The following is a 25,866-nucleotide window of genomic DNA, read 5'->3' as shown; positions in this document are numbered from 1 at the left end:
AACAAACCAACAACAACAAAAGGCAACAGAAGAATAAGATGAGATATGACATGTGTGAATGAGTGTGTTCGTTTATGTCCAAGGAAGTACTTACAGCACTACGAGTAACCCTGAAAGCAACATGAGAACAAGCTCCCTATATGCACACAGAGGCAGGGGCTTCTCCAGAAACAGGACTAGAGGAAGGTGTCATGGCTCTGGAGAAGGCAGCTGAGAAGGAATGGCAAGTGCTGTGTGGCTCTTCCACCAAAGCTCTCATGAAAACATCACTTTTGACAGCTGGGATTAATGAAGACAGCCTGGAAAGACACTTTTCTATTTCAGTTTGCCAATCAATGAGAAAAAATGAGCAGGATTTGTTGAGGGGCTGGCTGTAATACAGTACTGGCCACAATTACGTTGAAAGAGAAAATGGCATACTGAAGGAACAAGATTAGGTTGTTTTAACAGAACTAAACTCAGAGGAAGATGAGATGAGCCCCGGTGGAGAGAAGAGATAAGATAGTGCAGCAGCAGGAGGGAAGAGTCCTGAGTTCAATCCCAGGACTGTCAGGAGTGATCCCCGAGCACAGAGCCTGAGTGAAACTGGGACAGAGCACTGCTGGGGTGGCCCAAACACCAAACCATCAAGGTTCAAAAGGAAGCACAGGGGGCCGGGCGGTGGCGCTAAAGGTAAGGTGCCTGCCTTGCCTGCGCTATCCTTGGATGGACCGCGGTTCGATCCCCCGGTGTCCCATATGGTCCCCCAAGCCAGGAGCAACTTCTGAGCGCATAGCCAGGAGTAACCCCTGAGCGTTACTGGGTGTGGCCCAAAAACCAAAAAAAAAAAAAAAAAAAAGGAAGCACAGGAGCTGCTGTGGAGGGTAGAGAAAGCAGCTTCTAAGCCACTGGACATGGAGTGTCAGGATGTCACCAGCTGGTTCCACAGACCCTAAGCTCACCCCCCTGTCCTACTGCTCAATACAAGCCTCCTTCTTTCCTCCACCTCTGGCCCTCAGTTCCCTAAGGGTATGTGCCTCCTGTTCACTCACACTCAGGAACCTGGGAAGAGGAGGCTGCTGACACAGAGGTTATTGTCCTGAAACAGGCCAGGTTTGGGGAAGGGATGGAAGGGGTCAGCAATGGGTTCCAGAAACTGAGGATCAGCATATCAGGATCAATCCGAACTGATAATCCATGGGAAACATCAGGGTTGGGGGGGGGGGGAGGTGTTCAAGAATCAAGCTAAATGGCAGAAAACTTTTTTTTTCTTTTTTAGTTTTTGGGTCACACCTGGCGGTGCTCAGGGGTTACTCCTGGCTGTCTGCTCAGAAATTGCTCCTGGCAGGCACGGGGGACCATATGGGACACCGGGATTCGAACCAACCACCTTTGGTCCTGGATAGGCTGCTTGCAAGGCAAATGCCGCTGTGCTATCGCTCCGGGCCCGGCAGAAAACTTTTATACTTAGAATTGTTCAAAGAAAACGCTACAAAATATTCAAGTATGTTTTTGGGTTCCAAAGTCTGTCCATCAGAAATGTTCCCTGAGAGCATCTGAGTGTCACCGAAGGGGAAAACAGTAAAAAAGTAAATGTGTGTGTCTTCTCTTTCTGTCTCCTTGCTTCTTAAAAGATTTTCAGATCACACCCAGCAGTGTTCAAAGCTTACAGGTGAGTCTGCTGAGAGTTCACCTCTGGTGGCCTGGGGAAGAGATCATAGGGGATACCGGGGACTGAACCCGGATGGGTCCCATGCAAAGCGAACTCTCACCTCTTTGTTATCATATCGTTCCACCCCGTGCCTCACATGTTTTTCTTTTTAAAAGAAAAAATTTCCAGCACAGATTCACCTCAACTCAAACCTCTACCACAATCCCATCATGGCCAAGCCATTTACAAACATGCTTGTTAGTACAACCAACAATTCAAACACACTTGATAGGGCCCAGTGACCCCAAAGAGGACTATAGCAACAAGGAAGTTATTACACAGATATGACTCTTTCAAATGTGAGTGGGAGAGGAGGAAACAGGCACTCAGCAAACAATATCCAGGACTGGAGCAAACATGTACACCTGCAGGTCATAGAAAAATCTCATAATTTCTGGGCCCGGAGTGATAACACAGCGGCGTTTGCCTTGCAAGCAGCCGATCCAGCACCAAAGGTGGTTGGTTCGAATCCCGGTGTCCCATATGGTCCCCCGTGCCTGCCAGGAGCTATTTCTGAGCAGACAGCCAGGAGTAACCCCTGAGCATCGCCGGGTGTGGCCCAAAAACCCAAAAAAAAAAAAAAAAGAAAAGAAAAGAAAAGAAAGAAAGAAAGAAAAATCTCATAACTTCTGAGGCTGCAGTAGGAAATTGGTAAGGAGGGACCAATGAAAACAAGACCGAAAATTCCTAGACACCAAAAAGGCAAGAGTGAATAAATCTTCATTGCTGAAGAACTGGAATGTAGCAGCTAAAAGAACAAGAGCCTGGAAGATGCAAATGAGGATATCAGCCATGATGAAACCAAAGGGAATTTTGCACTGGACTCAGAATCCAACCCACCCTCCTCTGGCCTTGGGGTGATATGAACAGAATGAATGTCTCCACAGCCTAGAAACAGCAGCAGGGTTGGATGGATTCCTTGCATGAGGCCTTTTAGGGTTCAATTCCCAGCATGCAAGAAGGTCTTCATCAGCTCACCAGGAGTGACAAGTAGCCTGTGAGCCACAAACAAAGCCAAACAACAAAAGAATGTCTCTCTTGAGACTGACTTTGACAACCAGGACTGAGCAGAACTTCTCCTGGGACTATCTTGCCATAATGAGGAATTTTTAGATTTCTAGTGGAAGACCAATAGAAGGCCAGCAAAAAATGCCATTTTCTTAGTGCTGATTGCTGTTTCGAAAATTCCCAAGGGATATTTCACCAGAAGGTCCACTGGGAAGCTTCCCCCCCCCCACTGTGGATGGCTGGACTAATTCCTGAGAAAGATTTCTTGCATTACCGAAAAGGTCTGACCCTCTTCATGGCCTGTTCAATATTCTTCTTCTCCCTTGATGGTCTTAGGATTGGCTCAGAATAAAACAAAGAGTACAAAAAGTTTTAACTGGGGGTGATGGTGGAGGCAAAGGAATTTGTCAGCCCTATGTTCTATCTACCTTAACATAGACTTAGTGGGGAAGAGATATACTGAAGTAAATGCATCTGGACAATATGGTAATTGGACATCTGAAAAACGAGTTAAAAATGTTTTCCTATGCCGGGGTTCGAACCACCTTCCATCCTGGATCAGCTGAGTCTAAGGCAAATGCCCTACTACTGTGCCATCTCTCCGGCCCCTGTGGAAAATGTTTAAGAAGCCCTGTAAAAAATGTTTTCCTAGATTTCCTAGAAGTCACTGCTTAATATTACGCATAAAATAATAAGCCTGTTGGATATATATAGAAAATTGCAAGTAATCAAATATCTGGTGCAAGAAAATATATAGGTATTTAACAACTAGAAATTCAAATAAATAAATAAATGCACTTAGTTATTTTTTCTATTCTTTTTATTCGAATTGGGTCCCTCCCAGGTGAGCCACATACAAGGCAAAAATGCCCTGCTGCTGTGCCATCTCTCTGGCCCCCCAAGTGGCCATTTTGATGTGCATTTCCCTGATCGTCCACAAGGGGAGGCATTTTTCACCGATCTCTGGCCATTTGCGAGATCTCTTTGGACAAATGTCTGCTTGGGACACTGGAGCACTCTGAGCTACTTATTGTCTCCAGAGCACTGAGCCTGCCTCTGAGCACTGCCTGGTGAGACCCAAAAGTCAAACCAGGAAGTGTCTGTTGAGTGTTTCTTACACCTTTTTATTTGGGGGGGGGGGGAGAAGGGGAGCACACACCCAGCTGTACTGTACTTAAGAATATCCGGGGCCCGGAGAGATAGCACAACGGTGTTTACCTTGCAAGCAGCCGATCCAGGACCAAAGGTGGTTGGTTCGAATCCCGGTGTCCCATATGGTCCCCCGTGCCTGCCAGGAGCTATTTCTGAGCAGACAGCCAGGAGTAACCCCTGAGCACCGCTGGGTGTGACCCAAAAGCCAAAAACCAAAAGCCAAAACCCAAAAAAAAAAAAAAAAAAAAAAAGAATATCCTGGGCCTGGAGAGATAGCACAGCGGTGTTTGCCTTGCAAACAGCTGATCCAGGACCAAAGGTGGTTGGTTCGAATCCCAGTGTCCCATATGGTACCCCGTGCCTGCTAGGAGCTATTTCTGAGCAGACAGCCAGGAGTCACCCCTGAGCACTGCCGGGTGTGACCCAAACCCCCACCCTACCCCCCCCAAAAAAAAAAGAATATCCTGACACTGTACTCAGGAATTACTGGATGACTGGGATCAAATCTGCCAGGAGGGACCCCCCAAAGGGAGCCAGGAATAATGACTAAGTTTTGCCTGGTGTGGATCAGAAACCAGATCAATATCCACACCTAGTCCAAAATAATGAGAAAGAGGTGTGCATGACAAGGGTCATACCCACTGGACTCTCTGGCCTCCTTTGGTAATTTCTTCCTGCTGCTGAGTTTTGTTTTCCATAAATATCTGGTGTGTGGGGATTAGGACTTCATCTATAGCACTGGGTCAAAGCAACCATGCCCTTCCATACTGTGGAAGGACCATACAGCAAAGGACCCTGTGCCTCAGTTTCCCCTTCTATGAAAGGCATCTGACAGTAGCACCTGGCTCAGGGAGCTGCTGGGAAACTAAGTACTCAACTGTGGGGGCCCTCAAAATAGCCCTGAGCTATGGGATCAACTTGTGAGCGGCCGCTGTGTGATATGTAAGGGTTAAATCGCAACTGTTATCCCTGTTTTTGAATTAAGAAATGTCTTATCTTGGGGCCTGAGAGATAGATCTTCCCCCAAAAGGGGAGAGGGGAATTGGAATCAATTTTTCATTCTGGGAGCTCTTTGAGGATACGCAAATAACAAATAAAGGAGTAAACGGGAGCCTACAGGGTTACCATATGGGATGCCGGGAATCGAACCTGGTCGCTCCTGTCTGGCTGCATGCAAGGCAAACACCCTACCGCTGTGCTATCTCTCTGGCCCTGCAATTCCCCGGAAGGTGGCACTAGAGGTAAGGTGTCTGCCCTGCAAGCGCTAGCGTAGGACAGACAGCGGTTCGATCCCTGGCGTCCTATATGGTCCCCCCTAAGCCAGGGCCAATTTCTGAGTGCATAGCCAGGAGTAACCCCTGAGCATCAAATGGGTGTGGCAAAAAAAAAGAAAAGAAAAGAAAAGAAATGGAAAGACAATTCTGACCCAAGACCAGGGCCATCCTCAATGACTTCCTGATGGACTGTGAGCTCATCCACACATAGCTCATTCTGGGAATCAGGTTGTCAACATTTTTTGCATTTTGGTGCTTTAGTGCCTTAGGGAGGGTGGGGCACAGGTGACCCATTTCTCTTCCTTCCCCTCCCCTGCAGCCTCCCAGCACCATTGTCCATTTATGGGCATATGCTTCTCTATCAGCTAAGTCCTTCCTCCCCTCTGACCTCAATTTCCCATCACTAACCGAGGTGGATGGAATAGTCTAAATCACTGGTTTCCCAGGGAAACATTCGAGAATGTTCAAGAACATTCCAGAACATTCCAGAACACAGATTCAAACGCCTCTCAAACGCAATCCTGGGGCCTAGCAGAGCTGAAATAAGTGTCAGAGATGATGATGTCTGAGATGATGTCAGAAGCTGATGAAGACCCTAGAAGGGAACCTTCCTACCCACTCCCGCTCACTTTTGTAGGTTCCTCCTCCAGGAGGTAAATCTGGGTTGTCCTGAAAACCTGAGGCTTTCACACAGTTCTGAGGAGATGGAGATGAGGGTAGTGGGGTAGTCCCTGCTGCTGACCCCCTCCCTCCCTCAGGGCTTCTGTACCTGCTTACTGGCCATCCTGAGACCCAGTGAGCTGTCAGCCCACTTTTTTATCGCCTCCTCACAAGGCCTGGGGTGGTGGTATCCCCAGACCAGGAGGCAGCTGGTCATTGTGTCCAGGCTGTTCTGTAGGTGGAGAAAAGGAGCTGCATGGGACAAGGATTGAAAGCTGCAGGGCCCTGTGTCCTTCAAAGTGAACATCCTGGGGCAGGAGCACAGCGGGGAGGTCATTTACCTTGCATGTTACCTACCTAGGTTTGATCCTTGGCATCCATAGGGTCCCCTGAGCATGCCGGGAGCGATTCCTGAGTGCAGAGTCAGGAGAACTTTTGGATGTAGTGTCCCCCAAAAAAGGAAAGTGGACAACCCAATAATTTATTTTTATAATTTATTTATTGATTAATTGGTTGGTTTTTGGGCCACACCCAGTGGCGCTCAGGGGTACTCCTGGTTCTGCTTTGAGAAATCGCTCCTGGCAGGCTTGGGGGACATATGGGTTGCTGGGAATCAAACCCAGAGTCTGTCTCGGGTTGGCCTTGTGTAAGGCAAACACCCTACCGCTGTGCTATCACTCTGGCCTCTGTATTTTTTTAAATTTTAATATAGTTCTTTATTTAATATATTCAATATAATTGAATATAATAATATCCAATATAATTATTTATTTAAGCAGCATGGTTACAAAATTGTTCGTGGGGGCCAGAGCGGGAGGGCGTTTGCTTTGCACATAGGCAACTAAACAAAATACAAATACAACAAAAATACAAATAATACAAATAAAAATGCAAATAAACTATATATGTATATATAAATATAAAAAATATAAATATAAATACATGCAATATATAAAATATAAAAATATAAAATATAGGGCCCGGAGAGATAGCACAGCACCATTTGCCTTGCAAGCAGCCGATCCAGGACCAAAGGTGGTTGGTTCGAATCCCGGTGTCCCATATGGTCCCCCGTGCCTGCCAGGAGCTATTTCTGAGTAGACAGCCAGGAGGAACCCCTGAGCACTGCGGGGTGTGGCCCAAAAACCGAAAAATAAAAAAATAAAATAAAATAAAATATAAATATATAATATATAAATTTATTTATAAATAAATATATATATATATATACACCACTAGCTCCCAGCTTGTTTTATCCAAGAAAGTTATGCCTTCCCCAAAACTCCTCCCACTCCACTGTCTAACTCTTGTTTTTGCCACCTCACGGAGTACTGCTTACCCATTGCTCCTGACAGTGCTCTGGGGACTATATCAAATGTCAGGCACCAGGAACCAAGCCCGGGTTAGCCGTATGCAAGGCAAGTGCCCTAGCTGTTTCGTGCTCAGGGCTCACTGCTGGTCATCTCAGGGGATCATACTCAGTGGTGCTGCTGGGGTCAGCTGAGTGTATGGCAGGTATCTTAGACCCTGTACTATATTCTGTCCCAGTTGTTCCTGAAATCCCTTCAACTCTACCCTGCTCCCCTGCTCTCCGTTCCAATCCAGCCGGCCATACCCTTCAAAATAGAACCTTCTTCACTACCCTACTTTGAAGATTATTGCCTTTCCCTCAAATTATTATCAGATTATGCCCATCCTTGAGTTCTGTCCCTCAACGATCTGCCCCCAGGAATTTGCATAGGCAAATGTCCCTGGCTTGGACCAAACGGAGATGTGATGCCACCAGACAGCGCATCCTAGATGACGTCCAATGCCAAGATCAAGGCAGAATGTTAAACCTCAGACTTGGCAGAACCAGCTGTCAATCACTCGAGATGCCTTCCTGGAGCCTCTGTAGGCAAAGTCACCCAAGAGTTTGCAACATAGCTAGAGTGCCCTCGACGTGTAGGCAGTGGTCAGTTGGTGCCACTGGAATCCTGAATTTGCTTGAGATGGTCCTTGGTGCTGAAGGCCAAAGTGCTGGCATGTCTCAGAAGGGCCTGGGCATTCTGCAGGTCCAGGGTGTCCTACACAGGGGCTGGCAGGTGGCATGCACCTAAGAGGGCAGCTCGTGCCGGGCTTTGACTGTCCAGGACGTCAAAGAAGATCCAGCCTGGGGGTAGCCCCAGGAGCTGCGGCATCCCACAATGTGTGTCCTCCAGGTGCATGCACCAGTCTTGAACCTTGGAGGCCACTGGTTTAGTTGCTGGACACATATCTGCTCATCTAGGAGGGGACCATCTCGAATCCTGGGCTTTTACTCCACCCCTTCTTCCTCCACCGCCTCCTTTCCTTTTGAGCTGGTCAAAGGCGCTCCAGCAGGCGGGTCAGGGAGGTCATCCCTTATCCTGGCATCCACTTGCGTCCCTCCCCTCCTTAATCCCTATTCATGTCCAGTTATTAATCTAATTAAATCTATGCCCGATGCCCTTGACCTGTAACTTTAGGTCGAATCAGGAATTGGATCCTGTAATTTCCTTTCTCCATACCTTAAAGGGCAAGTTTGGTAATAGTAGCAAACTCACACTTAAAAAAAAATTAATTTAGGGGAGGTTGAGCATCTGGTGGTGCTCAGAAATTACTTATGGCAGGCTCAGGGGGCCACATGAGATGCCAGGAGTTGAACCCCTGTGTGAAAAGCAAAATGGGCAAAGCAAATGCCCTCCTCGCTTATTATCTCCAATTTATGGAGTAGGACACAGAGTCACAGAAGAAACCAAACTGCATTTATTGGACATGGATATGTGACATCAGGCCATATGCTTCATGTAATAAGGCTCTGGGTTTCATCCCCAGCACTGCAAATAAAATAAATACCCAACCATGGGCCAGAGAGATATCACAGCGTTAGCGCATTTGCCTTGCACATGGCCGACGCAGCACAGAAGGTGGTTTGAATCCCAGCCTCCCATATGGTCCCCCTGAGCCTGCCAAGAGCAATTTCTGAGCATAAAGCCAGGAGTAACCCCTGAACACTGCCGGGTGTGACCCCCCTCCCAAGAAAGAAAAACAAAAAATAAATACCCAACCAATGGGTATTTATAGGATTCTAGGTATGTATAGGATTCTAGAATTTGTTTTATTGGGCCATATTAGATTATTAGTTTATTACTCTGTCCTTATTGCCCCACCTGGGGGTGGTTTCTGTACTCAATAAAAACCGAAGTTCTGTGGGGCCGGTGAGGTGGCGCTAGAGGTAAGGACTACGGTTCAATCCCCTGGCATCCCATATGGTCCCCCCAAGCCAGGGGCAATTTCTGAGCGCTTAGCCAGGAGTAAGCCCTAAGCATCAAATGGGTGTGGCCTGAAAAAAAAAAAAAAACATAGTTCTGGCAGGCAACTCGCTCTTGAGATGAGATAGAAGATTGCCAGACTATACTTGTTTCGTCCTCAGTCTGGTCTGGATTATTTCATGTGCAACCCTGCTTTAGACTTGTTCACCTAGGGTTAGAGATAAGGCACGTGGGGTGATTTTACAGGGCCAGAGAAATACAGCAGGAAATTAAGAACTTGCCTTGCATGCATTTGGCACCAAAAAAATTACCTCTGGCACAGCTGGGTGACTGGGTGTAACCCAACCCACCAACCACCACAAAAAAAAATGTGTATATATATATATATATATATATATATATATATATATATATATATTTCATGTTCCCAACACAAGACTTGGTTTCTGGTTTTCTGGTTTTCAGCCCTGATAATTCAAGTTTCCCTAAGAGGTCTCAGTAAATGGTCCTGCCCAAGTATCAAAATCTTTTGGTTTGGGGTTATCCCTGACAGTGCTCAGGGATGACTTTTGGCAGAGTCCAGCAATCTTATGTGGTGCTGGAAATTGAACTCGAGTTGGGCGCTTGCACTACAAATGCCCAACCTACTGTACTATTGCTCTAGCCCAGTATCAAAATATTCATTTATTTATTTTTGGTTTGGGGGTTACACCTGGAGGCACTCAGGGGTTACTCCTGGCCCTGTACTCAGAAATGACCCCTGGCTCGGGGGACCATATGGGATGCTGGGGATCGAACCAGCGTCTGTCCTGTGTTGGCCGCATGCAAGTCAAACACCCTACAGCTGTGCTATTGCTCCGGTTCCCCCCTCAAAAATTTCAACTCCTGAATTTCTTTAATTTCACCCCCTTCGCTCTATATCTTGTTCTGGTGAGTCAGTATTTTTTACAGGTCCAAAGTTAGTCTCAGGACCACAACTCTGATTTCATTTATTAATATTCAGTTTATTCAAAGGGGGACAACTCCTCCTTGCCCCAATTCAAGCCCCCTCCCTTACCTGTTCTTTCCAGTTGCCTCTGGTTTTCACCTTTATTTAGCCTCTTTCAGACTAAACCTGTGCAGCTCTGAACTCCTTTTTGGGTGGGGGGGGGGATTGTGTATAAGGGCCACACTTGGAGGTGCACAGTGGTTACTTGTGTCTCAGCATTCAGGGATCACGCCTGGTCTTGGTCCGGGGACCATATAGATAGGGCATCAGGGAATTGAACCAGGGTCCGCCTCGTGCAACCCTCCCCCAACTCTCAATATTTCTAAATTGACTTAAAACCCAACCCTCGCCTCCTCTCAGCACTTCAACAATTGTCATTTCTTTCCACCTTCTTTGCAGATCACCTAGAATTCAAGTTCAGATTCTACCCCCAGAAGTGTGGAAACTGGCCAAAATGATTAGAAACTGGCCAATTTTGCACCTGCCTTGCACAAGCAGGTAGATGTAGGTTTGATTCCCCGCAGCCCATATGGGTCCCCTGAGGCCGCTAGGAGTGAATCCTGAGTGCAAAACCAGGAGTAAGTTTCAAGCACATCGGATATGGCCTCAAAAGCAAAAAACCAAAGAGCACAAACAAAGGAACAGTGAAAAATTTGTACCCACTCCCTCAATAACACCCCTCACTGAGCCCCAACCAACCCTCTCTTATATACACTGTCCTGCAGTCTCTCCTCTTATTTGGGGGGGATTGGATCACACACTCAGAGGTTACTCCTGGCTCTGTGCTCAGAAATCGCTCCTGGCAGGCTTGGGGGGCTATAGGGGGTGCGGGGGATCGAACACGGTTCCGATCGGGTAGGCCACATGGAAGGCAAACGCCCAACGCTATGCTATCTCTTCAACACCTCTCGTATTTTAGGTGAAAGGGGCGTGGTCTAAAGAATGTAGGCGGAGCTTAGAGCGAGGATCAGCTACTAGTCTAAGCTCCGCCCACATCCTCTAGACCACGCCCTTATTTTTGCATAAACCGCTCCCTCCAAACTCCTGGTTGGCTGGGCTACGCCCTTACGCTATAGACCACGCCCCCTCGTTTCGCCTTTTTAGGATTGGTCCCTCTCCGCCGTGGCCCCGCCCCCGGCCCACGCCGCAGTGATTCGCCGCCCAAGAATGTGGGCGGAGCTTAGAGCGAAGGGCCAGCGCACCTTTCTATGCTCCACACACATTCTCTAAGCCACATTTTTATAAACCACGCCCTCCAGACAACTGATTGGCGGGTCACCCTATAGCCACGCCCCTCAGCTATTAATCACGCCTTTCCCGCCCCTTTGCCTTCTCGTGATTGGTCCCTCTCGCAGTGGCCCCGCCCCCGGCCCGCGCCGCAGTGATTCTCCGCCGCGCGCGGCCCCGCCCGCCCCGGCCGAGCGGAGCCGAGCAGAGGGCGGCGGCGGCGGCGGCGGCGGCGCAGGAGCGGGGCCTGCCTGGAGGAGGCGGCCTGCGGCGGGGATGGCGGCGGCGCTGGCGTCGTGGGCGCGGCGGAGATGAGCGCCGTTGGCCCCAGGCCCAGGCGGGCGGCGTGGCCGGAGTGGGCGGGGGTCCCGATGCAGGCCCGAGGGGGGCCATGGGGCAGGTCCTGCCGGTCTTCGCCCACTGCAGTGAGTAGCGGTGCTCGGGATGTTGGGGTGCAGGGGGTGCTCCCCGCCGGGGTCCCCGTGCAGCCGATCCCCGAGCGAACGGGCCTGGGGTGGAGGCGAAGAAGCAAGACAAAGGAAGCCCTACCCTCCCCCCAGATCCGGACCCACAACCGGGCCCACCTGACCCGCAGGGCCGACTGGAGGTCGGGGGGACCCTAGGGGATCGGGGAGAAGCTCGCAGGGCGCCCCATTCGGCCTCCAGGCCCCGCCCGCGTGTGCAGAGCTCTGGCCGGGAGCTGTCCCCTCGCTCTGGTGCTGGCGGCAGCTGGCAGGGAGGAGAGTTGCAAGGGAGAGGCCCAGGCAGGATCCAGCCTAGGGGTCTGTCTGGCTGGCTCCCCCTGCGCCCCCAAATCCATCCCTGCACCCCAGCTCCATTTCCAGCATGCACCTCTTGGCCGCAGGAAGCACCCAGCCCTAGGGCAGGCCCAGGATTTGAGCTGTTTTTCTCAATTTATTTTTATTTCTTAACCCCAGAGTAGTAATCCTGGAAGCGACATTCCTCCCCAGCACCCCCACCTTTGCCCTGCACCTCCAGATTCCCCAGTGGGGGGCTGGGGGCGTCCAATTTCAATCTCCAAAGGGTATAAACAGCATCTGCTCCAGGCAGATCTTCAAGTTAGCCTGGAAGGAGAAGTGGATTCCACCCAGAAACTCCCAGGCTGTCCCTTCCTTGCTGTCTCTCAGCCCAGGGTTCTTTCACACCCACCCCCTGTCCAACCTTCTCTGGTCTGACACCCCTCTTTTCACTTCGAATCTTTTGCATGTCTTGGAAGTCCAGGCGTCAACATTTCTGAGAACTGGTCATTTCAGCGTTGAAGATAATTTGTGTGTGTGTGTGTGTGTGTGTGTGAGAGAGAGAGAGAGAGAGAGAGAGAGAGAGAGAGAGAGAGAGAGAGAGAGAGAGAGAGAGAGAGAGAGAGAGAGAGAGAGATCTTGTGCTTGACTCGGCTGGCTTGGGGAAGAGCTTTCTGTCTGGTTCTTTCCACCTTTGCTTTATCTCTCACCACCCTCTGCCTCAGTTGCCCTGCTCCAGTCATACCTTCTTTTACTCTGCTCCTCGCAATCGCAGGGCCTGCTACAGGGCCTTTGCACTGGTCCATTCTGCATACATTTTCTGCACGACTTCCTCATTTCATTCTCATCTCTGCTCAAAAGCCATTCTACTATTCTAGCATCCCTTCCCGTTCTTTTCCTTTATCTGCTTTACTTTTCCATGTATTGAGCACCCATGTTATGGTTGTTTTTGTTGTTGTTGTTGTTTTTAGTTTTGGGGTCACACCCAGCAGCATTCAGGGGTTACTTCTGGCTTTGCACTCAGAAATCGCTCCTGGCAGGCTAGGGGGACCATATGGGATGCCAATTATCGAAACTGGGTCTGTCCTGGGTTGGCCGCTTACAAGGCAAAAGCCCTACTGATGTGCTATCTCTCCAGCTGCCCCCCCCCCCCGTGTTATGTTTAATTCCTTCCATACCTCCATGGATTTAAAAGACTGGGATGCCAGGGATCAAACCTGGGTCTGTCCCAGGTCATCTGCATGCAAAGCTAATACCCTACCACTGTGCTATCTATCCGGCCCCTAGTCTCAAGGTCTAAAACAGTGCCCAGAGCAGTGCAGGGCTTTTGTTGTTGTTGTTTGTCTTTGGTTTTTGGGGGGTCACACCCGGCATCGCTCAGGAGCTACTCCTGGCTCTATGCTCCGAAATCACCCCCGGCAGGCTCAGGGACCATATGGGATGCCAGGGTTTGAACCACCGTCCTTCTTTCTGTATGCAAGGCAAACGCCTTACCGCTGTGCTATCTCTCTTGCCCCCAGTGCAGGGCTTTACTAAGTATGATGGATAAACTGAAATCTTCTTTTTGTTTTGTTTTGTTTTATTTTGTTTTGGGTCACACCCAGTGGCACTCAGGGGTTACTACTGCTTCTGTGCTCAGAAGTCTATCCAGACAGGTTTTGGGGACCATATGGGATGCCGGGATTCAAACCACTGTCTGTTCGAATCAGCTGGGTACAGGCAAAGCCCTACCGCTGTGCTATCTCTCCGACCTGGCTCCTTTTTTATTTATTTATATATTTATTGTGTGAACTGAAATATTTAAAAACTTCTAATGTGAGGGGCTCAAATGGAGCGCTTTGCCTTGCATGACCGAACCTGAGTTCAACCTGGTCGATCTTCAGCATCTTATGCGGTGCCTGGAGTAGTTCCAGAGAACAGTCAGGAGCGATCACTGAGCTTGTGACATAAGATTTAAAAACTAAAAAAGAGAGGGAACCAAGACTTCTAATGTGAAAACTCTTCAGAAAGAATGCCTGGTTTTAAGACTGAAATTTTATTGCAGCGAAATCAAGATGTAATTGTATGTGGAATGTTCTCCAGCTTTTGTGACTCAAATCTAAAATTCCTTAATTCGGGCGATCAAAGTTTCAGAGGGGGTGGGCAGAGCGGTGGCACAAACGGTAGGGCATTTTTGCCTTGCTCACGCTAGCCTAGGACAGACGTTCCATATGGTCCTCCAAGCCAGGAGTGATTTCTGAGCGCATAGCCAGGAGTAACCCTATCACCAGGTGTGGCCCAAAATCCAAAAGAAAATTTTTTTTTCTGCAGGCACTTTATTTTGGGGGTGGGGATGAGGTTTGGGTCATATCAGACAATGCTTAGGACTTACTTCTGGCTCTGCATTTAGGAGTTATTCTTGGCAGGCTTTGGGGGGACCCTATGGGATGCAGGGATGGAACCCAGATTGGCCTTATGCAAAATCAAACTCCCTCCCTGCTGTCCTATTGCTCCGGTCTTGGTCTTAGGGACCGGCCACCTTTATAGGACTCAAGACAGTCTAAATTCTTGAATTCTTTCCTTGTCACAGAAGAAGCTCCATCGACAGCCTCCTCTACCCCGGACTCCACAGAAGGTAAGTGGAGGACAGCAGGGGCACCTAGGATCTTGGGGGGCCCGGAGACGAGGGTACTCAGAACTAGCTTAAGGAGGTTGAAAATCCTACCAGAGTTGCTCAGGGGTCTTTCCTGCAGGTGGAAACGACGACTCGGAATTTCGGGAGCTGCACACAGCCCGGGAATTCTCAGAGGACGACGACGAAGAGACCACGTCGCAGGACTGGGGCACCCCCCGAGAGCTGACTTTCTCCTACATCGCCTTCGACGGTGCCGTGGGCTCTGGGGCCCGCCGGGATTCGCTAGCTCGACGCCCCCGACCCCAGGGTCGATCGGTCTCAGAACCTCGAGACCCGGCCCCCCAGCCAGGCCTCGGGGACAGTTTGGAGAGCATCCCCAGCCTGAGCCAGTCCCCAGAACCCGGGCGCCCCAGCAGCGAGCTGGACCCGGCGGTGCCCATCACCATCACCGCCGCCGATCGCCCACTGGAGGACTTGCGGCTCCGCCTGGATCGGCTGGGCTGGGCGACTCGGGGCTCGGCGTCCGGGGAGGACTCGGACACCACGAGCTCCACCAGCCCGCTGGAGGACGAAGAAGAGCCCGAAGAAGCCGAGAGGCGGCTGGAGGCGAGCACAGGTTAGATTTTGGGGGGTGCCTGCTAGGTGGGGGGAGGTTGATCCCTCCTCGGAGCATCCCCCACAAGCTCACAGCGTTCTCGCCCACTCGCCCCAGATTTGGATCGACAGATCGGGGGGCTCGCCCGGCCATCGCCGCTGCAAAGTCCCGCTGCTGGGAGCCCCAGGGCCTGCACCCCGTCTCCTCCTCCAGGGTCGGCCGGTCCCAACTGTGCAATTGACCAGCCCTCGCGGAAGCAGGGGGAAGAGCCAAGGGGGCAGCTGGAGCGGGAGCCAATCAGCGGGCAGAGCCTCGATAGCGCCGACCAATCAGGATTCACGCTGGAGCCACGCCCTCGAGGTAGTAATTGACAGGGGGTGAAATTGACCAGGATGGCAGGGGTGAAATTGACTAGGATGGATGGATCCTGGGCCCTTAAGGGACCAACCTCTCTTGGGAAAGTTGGGAAGATAAGGGATTGCTATTAATTTATATGCCTTATAAACTTATATTCCTTATAAATATATTTCTTTTTTTTTTTTTTTTTTTAGTTTTTGGGCCACACCCGTTTGACGCTCAGGGGTTACTCCTGGCTATGTGCTCAGAAATCGCCCCTGGCTTGGAGGGACCATATGGGACGCCGGGGGATCTAACCGCGGTCCTTCCTTGGCTAGCGCTTGCAAGGCAGACACCTTACCTCCAGCGCCACCTACCCGGCCCCATAAATATATTTCTTATATCATATTACATTATATATTATAAATATAATCCTTATATTTTTTATAAAATTTTGTTCCTGCTGTTTAAGATTGCCGTTTGGATTCTTTTAGTTGTTTTTATTTTTTTTCTGTTTATTTTGGGCGGTCACATCCATCAGTGCTTAGTTTTATTTGATTTGATTTTTTGGTGTTGGGGTCACACCTGGCAGCGCTCAGGGTTTCCTCTTGTCTTTACGCTCAGAAGTCGTTCCTAGCAGGTTCTGGGGACCATATGGGATGCTGGGATTCGAACCATTCACTGTCTTTCTGTATTCAAGGATCTATTCCTAGCAGGACTTGGTGGGACCAGATGGGGTTTGGGGGATCGTGGAATCCAGTGACGTTCCTCTCAGTTGCAATGTTTCTGCAGCCTATGGGGTGATGGAGTTTTTGTGCCCTTTAGAAACCTAAGCCTCTTTTTTAGCATTATGATGGGCTGATGACTGAAAAAAAAAGCAAATGATTTTTGTTTTTTGTTTGGGGCTACACCCTCCAGTGCTCAGGGGTTACTTTTTGTTTGTTTGTGCTTTGTTTCTGGGCCACACCTGGCAGTGTTCAGGGGTGACCCCTGGCTCTGTGCCCAGGAATTACTACTCCTGGTGGTGCTCAGGGGAATCATATGAGATACTGGAGATCGATTCCAGGTCGGCCTGTCCAAGGCAAGCGACTTAGCCCACTTATCTCTCCCTTTCCTTATACAAAAATTATTTTTTTATTTGGGGGATGCTCCACCTAGAGGGTGAGTTTGGGCTCTCCAAACCATCCTTATCATCCCCTTTTGGGGTCATCGTCGATCAGTCAGAGGGGACCCCTTTAGAAACCCCCCTCCACCGTCCGATCTACCCACTGTTGTCGCAAACCGACCAGTCTGGTTTAAAATCGGCTCAGACTCCCGCCCTGGGGTGTCTCCAGACTGGCGCTCTCAGCTTGGGGCTTCTGGTTGTTTACCGAGAGCCACCGGGTTTGGAACTGTCCCCACCTCTTGGGCGAGCTATTGGCTGGACCCAGAGGGTCCCGCCTCCCTCCAGTCCCTCCTCCCGCCACCGAGGTGGGCCAAGTCCCCCAGAAGCCCGGGAGGCCTGCAGCGGAATCCCGAGAGCCAAGATGCAGGGTACCGGTGGGTCCAACCGTGCTGGCTGCGATGGGGGGTGGGTGGGGCACGGCTGATCGAGTTCGGAATCGCTCAGAACCCTCCACCCAAAAAAATGGGGGAGAGGCCTTTCCTTCTGGGCCCTAGATTCCCCAGGGCCCGCAGCCTGGGGGCCAAAGTAGAGTGGGGGAGATTACAGGGGTGACCAGGGCGCTTGGGGAGCAATCGTGGGGTGTCCCCGCGTTCTGCGTGCCGGGGCCTTCGGGGTTCCAGAGAGGGGGACCCCCCTCCCCCAGCGGCAGGCCCAGGCGGCGCTGTCACTCAGGAGCTGGCCCAGGCTGCACAGCTGTGAGCCAGGCCCCCTTCCCCCCAGGGCCTAAACTTAGCCCCCGCCTCAGGCGACCCGGTCCCTCCCCCACGCACTGGCACCCCGGGAGCTTGCAAGGTGCAAGGTGGCGTGGGGGAACCTAGGGACACAGACAGGGATAAGCCGCTTGCTTTGCACGCAGCTGATCTGTTTGTGGGATCCCAGGAGATCCCTGAGTACTCCGGGGGTGTGGCCCAATCCCACCCCACCCCACCCCCAAAAAATGAAGGGTGTCAGGTTGAGCAGGACAGAAGTGCTGCACTAGGGCTGGACAATGGAAGGATTTGGAAGGAAACAGAAAGCTGGGACTCTGAATATGTGGCTTTAGTGGGAGGACTATTGAAGTTTTAGAGGGCTGGGATCAAACTTTGGGGTCTTGAGGTCTGTGTCAGGCTGAAGCGTAAAAGTTGGGTACAGACTATAGATAGTGACATTTCTCCATTTATTTTATTTTTTGAGGGTTTTTTTTTTGGGGGGGGGTCACACCTGGCACTGCTCAGGGGTTACTCCTGGCTCTGTGCTCAGGAATCATTCCTGGCAGCCTCCGGGGATGCCAGGGATAGAACCCAGGTTACCCGGGGCAAGGAATATGCCTTTTTTTTTTTTTTTTTGGCTTTTGGCTTTTGGGCCACAATCATTGGCCCTCAGGGGTTACTCCTGGCTATGAGCTCAGAAATCGCTCCTGGCTTGGGGGACCATATGGGACACCACACCGGGGGATCGAACTTGGTCCGTCCTAGGCTAGAGGCTTGCGCCACAGCTCTGGCCCCTTGACTTGCTTCTCTTTTTTTTTTTTTTTTTTTTTTTTAATTTTGAGGGTTATTTGTTTTAGTCTTTTGTTCGTTTTGGTTTGATTTTGGGGCCACACCTGGTGGTACTCAGGGATTACTCCTGGCAGGCTTTGGGGACTATATGGGATGCTAGAAATGGAACCCAGGTCAGTCACATGCAAGGCAAATGCCCTTCTTGCTGTGTTCTCGCTGATTTGTTTGTGTTTGTTGTTTTTTTTTTCGAGGGGGGCAGAACCAATGATACTCTGGGATAATTCCTGACCTTGCACTCAAAAATTACTTACTCCTGGAAAGTGCTCAGGAAACCATATGGGGTGTCGGGGATCGAACTCAGGTAAAGGATCACGTGGTGCTACAGCCGTACCCCTTTCCCCTCCTTCCTTAGGAAGGGACCTGTCTTGCCCTGCTTGGCTTTTAGGATTTAGAACACAAAGTGGCTGGAGAGGACAAAGATGACCTTGTTTGGTTGTTTTATTTATTTTGGGGCTGGGTCTCCACTCAAGAGTAACTCCGGGAAGGCTTGGGGTACCCTCTGGGATGCCGAGGATCAAACCCGGGTTGGCTTAGTACAAGGCAAACACCATTCCCTCTGTGCTATCACTCTGGCCCTGTGGAGGTCTTGCTTTATAGATAGGTCACACCTGCAAACTTTCCAGAAACCCAGAGCTCCTGGGGTGGGACAGAGACAGGGAAAAGTCTCTGGCTGCTCCTGGAAATAGGCAGGAGGAACTCAGAGAGATGCTATAGGAGTTAGGCACTTGCCTGGCACCCCGCTGGTCCTGGTTCGGGCCCCAACACTGGTGTGCTACCTGGAATAGCCCCTCATAGAACACTAGGGGTATAACCCAAAACAAATAACAAGGCTGGGGACTGGAGAGATAGCACAGCGGTAGGGCATTTGCCTTGCAAGCAGCTGAGCTGTGAAGGACCCAGTTTTGATCTCTGGCATCCCATATAGTCCCTGGAGTTTACCAGGAGTGATTTTTAAGCACAGAGCCCGGAGTGACCCCTGAGTGCCGCTAGATATGGCCCAGAAACCAATCAACAATCAGTCGATTAATGAAGTTTAAAAAACATTAAAAGAAAAAAACTAACAAGGACAAGAGGGCTGGAGCAATAGGAAAAAAAAAATTAAAAAAAAATTTTTTTTCACAGGGCTGGAGAGATAGTACTGTGGGAGGGCGCTTGCCTTGCACAGAGCTCACTTGATTTGATCCCTGGCACTGCATATGTTTCTCCCAGCACCACCAGGAATAACACCCCACATTTCCAAATTTCCAAATTTTCAAAAACAAAAGTAAGGGGGCGGAGAGATAGCATGGAGGTAGTGTGTCTGCCTTTCATGCAGAAGGACAGTGGTTCAAATCCCGGCATCCCATATGGTCCCCTGAGCCTGCCAGGAGTGATTTCTGAGCATAGAGCCAGGAGGAACCCCTGAGCGCTGGCAGGTGTGACCCAAAAACAAAAACAAACAAAAACAGAAGTAAAAGAAGCTACAGGAGTAGTACATGTTTCATATGTATGAGGTCTGGTTCTTCTTTTGTTTTGTTTTGTTTTGTTTATTTTTGCGCTCAAGGGTTACTCCTGGCTCTGTACCAGAAATTGCTCCTGGCAGGCTTGGGGGACCCTATGGAATGCTGGGAATCAAACCCGGTTCTGTCCCGGATTAGCTGCATGCAAGGCAAATGCCTTACCGCTGTGCTATCACTAGGCCCCGAGGTCCTGGTTCTAATCCTGGTATACACAATCCAGTCCAGGATTGGATTGGGGCAGAGGAGAGTGCTGACTTATTTTTGTTCATTTATTTATTTTTGGAGTTTAGCCATACCTCGTGGTTTCAGGAATTACTCTTGGCAGGCTCAAGGGGACCCTATAGGATGCTGGGGACCAAACCTGTATCTGCCATGTACAAGGCAAATGCCTTCGGCGCTGTACCCCGAGTTTCTTTTGCTTTTGTTTTTCTGAACTCTGATTTTTTCGGGGGCAGGTTTGGTTTGGTTTGGGGACACACTGGCAATGCTCAGGGCTCACTCCAGTTCTGTATTCAGGAATTACTTCATATGGGATGCCAGGAATCAAATCCTGGTTGTCCATGTTCAAGGCAAACATCCTACCTATTCTATTATCACTCTGACGCCCACACTACTGATTTTTTTTGGGGGGTAAGGCAAGAGGTTGAGCCACCGCTGGCTGTGCTTAAGGCTTTCCTTGGGTCTGAGCTTAAGGATTCCCCCCTCTTGGGGTGCTCAGGGAACCACATGCAGTGTGTGGGATTGAACCCCTTCCAGACATGTGTCTGAGCCCCTGTACCATCACACCAGCCCTGGGATCAGGGATGTCACTTGGAAATAAGTCAGTGCAATGGCTTTGCACTCAGGAGCCCAAATTTAATCCTGAGGGTACTTGCCTCGCACGTGGCCAATCTGGGTTGATTCTCAGCACTTATAAGATCCCTCACACACCGCCAAGATTGATCCTAGAGCACAGAGGCGGGAGTAAGCCCCGATCAACACAGATTGTGACCCCAAAACAAAACCAAAAATGGGATAGGCCGGAGCGATAGCACAGCAGGAGGGCGTTTGCCTTGCACATGGCTGACCTAGGACAGACCTGGGTTTAATCCCCGACATCCCATATGATCCTGACATCCCTGCCAGGAGCGATTTCTGAGTGCAGAACTAGGAGGAACCACTGAGCGTCGCTGGGTGTAGCACAAAACACCGGCCCCCCAAATGGGGAACAGTGGCAAAGAGATAATATACGGGTGAAGGTGACTTACTGGCATGCGACAGACCCCAGTTCAGTATTCTGCATCCCCTTGACTCCTGAACACTGCTGGGAACAACCTCTGAATAGTCAGGAGTAGCCCCGAAGCATCATTGTGTGTAGTCTCACACCCCTCTAAAAATAACTGAAGGCAGGCCCGGAGAGATAGCACAGTGGCGTTTGCCTTACAAGCAGCCGATCCAGGACCAAAAGTGGTTGGTTCGAATCCTGGTGTCCCATATGGTCCCCCGTGCCTGCCAGGAGCTATTTCTGAGCAGATAGCCAGGAGTAACCCCTGAGCACCACTGGGTGTGGCCCAAAAAAACAAAATAAATAAATAAATAAATAACTGGAGGCGCCACAGAGATTGGGCAGGTGGTGGGACACTTGTATTGCATAGTGCCAACCTAGGTTCAAACCCTGGCACTTGTAGGGTCCCCTACACCCCACTAGGAGTGATCCCTGAGCTCAGAGACAGAAGTAAGACCAGACCACCACCAGGTGTGGCCCTAACACAAAACAAAACAAAACAATAAAATAGGGGCTAGAGCGATAGTATAGTGGGGAAGCCATTTGCTTTGCATGTGGCTGACCTGGGTTTGATCCCCAGCATCCTATATAGTCTCTTGAGCCTCCTGGATTAATTTCTAAGCCCAGAGCAGGAGTAACCCCTGAATGCCGCTGGGTGGGACCCCCAAAAAATACAAAAGTAAAGAAGACTCCTGTGCTGATGAAGTGGAGGGAGTCTGGCGCCCCCACCAACTACATCTTCTCCGCCCCCTTAGTGGCCGACCTGCTGTACTGGACGGACTCCAGGACGTCGGGCGCCGTGTTCACGGGCCTCATGGTCTCCCTGCTCTGCCTCCTGCACTTCAGCATTGTGTCGGTGGCCGCAAACTTGGCCCTGCTGCTGCTCGGCGCCACCATCTCTCTCAGGGTTTACCGCAAAGTGCTGCAGGCCTTGCATCGGGGTGATGGCGCCAACCCCTTCCAGTAAGGACCCCCTGAGATTCTCTCTCCCACAGCTGGCCAGCAAACTGCCAGCCTCACCCTGATCCATCCGTTCCTGACATCCACTTCCTCCCCTCACCTCTTACTCAACATCCTCCATTGATTTCTCCCTTTCTTCCCCCTTGGCTGCTCCTTCCTTCCTCCTGTCTCCCCACTTTGCCCACTGAGGGCCTGTGTTCCTTCAGGGCCTACCTGGATGTGGACCTGACCTTGACCCAGGAGCAGACAGAACGCCTGTCCAAGCTCATCGCCTCCCATGTGGTCTCGGGGGTCACGCAGCTGCGGCATTTCTTCCTCGTGGAAGACCTCGTGGACTCTCTCAAGGTGCCCCCCAAAACTCCCGTGTCTCCTGGGCCCCCCACCATTCACCTTTCTGCCCCCCACCGCCCCATGGGTTGGAGGGCCCTGGCTGTGAGTTTGTCTGACTCTTGACCCCTGACTCTTGACCCTTACCCCCAGCTGGCCCTTCTCTTCTACATCTTGACCTTCGTGGGTGCTGTCTTTAATGGATTGACTCTTCTCATTCTGGGTGAGCTGGCAGAAGGTGGGGTTTGGGCTGGGGGGCTGGGCTGTGGAAGGAACCATATAGTTCCCTGACTGCCCCCCTTCCCCCACAGGAGTGATTGGTTTATTCACCCTCCCCCTGCTGTACCGGCAACATCAGGTGAGTGACCGCATACCCATAGCTGCCAGCACCCCAAGCCCAGTGAGTGGATGGGCCCCTCTCACCCCCAAAGCCAGATCCTGTTGCCAGAGTCTGGATAGGAGGGGGCTCTGGGGTCTGGCCCCCCAGAGTCAGTATCTCCCTGAGCAGTATTCCAGTCTTAAGGCACCGACTGCTCCCTCTTAACACAACTGGAGTTTTTCTTTCTTTTTTTTTTTTAATTTATTTTTTGTTTTTGGGGGCCACACCTGGCGATGCTCAGGGGTTACTCCTGGCCCTGCGCTCAGGAATCCCTCTTGGTACGCTCAGGAGACCTTATATGCCTATATGGGATGTCCGGGATCGAACCTGGGTTGGTGGCGTGGTAGGTAAGCACCCTCCCCGCTACACTATCTCTCTCTCTCTCTGGACCCACAACTGAGTTTTAAAGAATAAGTTTTCAGACCAAGATTTAGCACAGCAAGGACCTTCCATGCAGCTGACTGGGGTTCGATCCCCGCATTCCATATGGTGCCCAGAGCCTATTAGGAGTGATTTTGCAGAGCCAGGAGTAACTCCTGATTGCTGCCAGGTGTGAACACAAAGCAAAACAAAACAAACAAACGAAAACCAGGTTTCATAGCCAGAGCACTGGAGAGAAAGCACAGGGCTGAAGGTGCTTTTCTTGCACCCCAGGAGCTGACCTCAGTTCTTCTTCCAGCACCTCCTGTTTGTTCTCTTGAGCACCACACGGGATGTCATTCCTGAGCACTGCTGAGGGAGATTCTCAACAAAATTTAAATAGGGGTCAAAGAGATAGTACAGCGGGTAGGAAGATACTTGCCTTGCATATGTGGCTGCCCTGGTTCGATTTCCAGCACCCCATATGGTGACCTGAACCTTGCCAGGGGTGATCCCTGAGCTCAGAGCCAGGAATAGGTCCTGGGCACAGCTGGGTGTGGCTTCTCAAACATGCCAAAACAAAATTAGCAAAATAATAAATTTCACAGCAGGACACAAAGGATTGGGGTAGGGTGGGGTTCCCCGGCAGAAGCAGGGTGTTACTGGCATGTACCAGCCTGAGATGGGGGGGCACTCTGAGAGGAAGCCAGGTGTCACTGACATGTCCCAGTTGCCCGGCCATATCTCTACTCGAGTCACAGAACAACACATACCCAGCCAGAGACAGGCGCCCTGAGAGCCGCTGACACCTCGGAAATTCCCTCTGGACACCGAGGTCAGAGCTGGTCTTGCACGTGACCTGGGGCTGAGTGACATCCATTTATTTTAGCCAATCAGGTGGACGAAAATGGCAGGGACTAACCCCCCTGTCAAAACCCAGAACAGTGGGGGGCCAGAGCCATTGAATAGGTAATTGGACACTTGCCTTGAACACAGCCAGCACCCAGACATTCCAGATGGTCCCCCCTGGTGTCTCACCAGCAGAGATCCCTAAGTGGAGAGCCAGAAGCAAGTCCTGAGAACTACTGGGTGTGCCCACCCCCCAAAAAAAAGTACAAAAATGGCCAAGAAGCCTGAGAGACTGCGACTGACCCTGGCCTCACGAGAAGTCCCAAACCTCCAGAGCACTGCTAGATGTGACTTCTGAGCACAGAGCCAGGATTACCCCCTGAGGGCCACCAAGAGTAGCAAAAATAAATAAATAAATAAATAGATCAAGAGCCCAGAGCAGGGAGGGCACTTACCCTGCATGTAGGTGACTTGGGTTCGATCCTTGGCATTCCCTATATGTCCCCAAGCACGGTCAGAAGTAATCTCTGAGGCCAGAGAGATAGCACAGCAGTAGGACGTTTGCCTTGCATGTGGTAGATCAGGACAGACCCTGGTTCAATCCCCGGCATCCCATATGGTCCCCTGAGCCTGCCAGGAGTAATTTCTGAGTGTAGAGCCAGGAATAACCTCTCAGTGCCATCGGGTGTGACCCCAAAACCAAAAAGAAAAAGGAAAACTCTTGGAACTTGGTTCTTGGCTCGGCTCTCAAATCACTGCTGGATTTTCTCTTAGGCTAAATTGTAGGTGGATTTGGATTTTGGATTGAGGGGGTGATGTTTTTACCCCCCTTATTTCTGACTCAAAAATGATCCCTGACTGCCAGCGACTAGAACTAGGCTTGGCAAACCAAGTGCCTGGCCTTACTTTGTCTGGTTTGGTTAGGTTTTTTTGGGGGGAGGTATACTGTGGGGTTCCTCCTGGCTTGGGAGTCATTGGCAGAGGCCCTGTAAGGGGACCTTGCTAGGGTCACTCAGCCTTTCAAATTATTGGAATTTCCGGGTGAACTGGAGGTGGTAGGGGAAGGAGCAGCCCCCTCACTTCTTGGTCTCCCCCAGGCCCAGATAGACCAGTATGTGGGATTGGTGACCAACCAGCTGAGCCACATCAAAGCTAAGTAAGTAAGAGAAGGGCTGGGGGAGGACAGGAATGGGAAACATCAGTTTGGGAGCACCCCTTCCTAGCTAAATGTCTCCAAGAAAGTGGGGGGATGCTGTGGTTTTCCCCCACTCGCTGTGTCTCCCGCCCCAGGCCCTGAATCTCCCTCCCCCTGTTTCTCTCCCAGGATCCAAGCTAAGATCCCAGGGACTGGAGCCCTCACCTCTGCAGTCTCCGGATCCAAAGCCAAAGCTGAATGAAAGGGGGGTGTCTCTACCAGAGGGACGTCTGCTCCCACCCCCTGCAGCCCCTCTGCCCACCCCCCCGTCTTTATTACCCACCCATCCCCACCCCTTACCCTGCCACTGACTGGCTCGAGCCATTTCCCTGCGGTGTCCACCGCGGGTTTGCGCAAATTGCCTGAGCGGACTACATTTCCCGAGAGGCTCTGCTCTAAGAGTCCGGAAAGAAGAGAGGCACCTCGGCCCCGGGGCCCGTTGGGACTTGTAGTTCACCCAGATAGGGCCCGCAGCCCTTGCTGCACTTTGGCGGTCTCGCCGCTGGAGGCGCTGTGACGACCGGTGTCTCCTGGACGCCGCTGGCCCCCCTTGGCCGGGGCTTTGCATGGGGCCCCAGGGAGGCCTGAGCTTGGATTTACACTGTAATAAAGACTCATGTGGAAAAAATCCAAAAGTTTCGCGTCTTCTAGCCTCCAGCCAGCTCTCACCTGCTGCCTGTCAGAGCAACCCCTGCAGAAGTTTCCAGCACAAGTTGCACCTTCAACCAGAAAGGTGGTGCCTTGCACAAGCCCACC

The 25,866-nt window shown here is 50.9% G+C and overlaps 1 protein-coding gene across 2 annotated transcripts; it reads left to right on the top strand.

Annotated features, from left to right (window-relative positions):
- Positions 1 to 11,500: 11,500 nt before the first annotated feature.
- On the top strand, positions 11,501 to 25,745 carry RTN2 (reticulon 2). 2 transcript variants are annotated; one of them, XM_049787280.1, is made up of 10 exons: positions 11,501 to 11,696; positions 14,599 to 14,643; positions 14,762 to 15,259; positions 15,356 to 15,601; positions 21,796 to 22,003; positions 22,207 to 22,345; positions 22,481 to 22,550; positions 22,639 to 22,685; positions 25,013 to 25,071; positions 25,240 to 25,745. In XM_049787280.1, the coding sequence occupies exons 1-10, from the start codon at positions 11,663 to 11,665 to the stop codon at positions 25,310 to 25,312; spliced, it is 1,419 nt and encodes a 472-aa protein (XP_049643237.1). In that variant the 5' UTR covers positions 11,501 to 11,662; the 3' UTR covers positions 25,313 to 25,745. The 2 variants fall into 2 exon arrangements, with proteins under 2 accessions (XP_049643237.1, XP_049643238.1); XM_049787281.1 differs by having other exon boundaries at positions 11,502 to 11,696; positions 15,356 to 15,598.
- Positions 25,746 to 25,866: the final 121 nt, after the last annotated feature.

The sequence above is a fragment of the Suncus etruscus genome, chromosome 14, assembly GCF_024139225.1.
Source record: "Suncus etruscus isolate mSunEtr1 chromosome 14, mSunEtr1.pri.cur, whole genome shotgun sequence".
Classification (NCBI taxonomy): domain Eukaryota; kingdom Metazoa; phylum Chordata; class Mammalia; order Eulipotyphla; family Soricidae; genus Suncus; species Suncus etruscus.
Note: the sequence above shows the minus strand (reverse complement) of the source record. Positions and strands in the feature narration are given on the sequence as shown.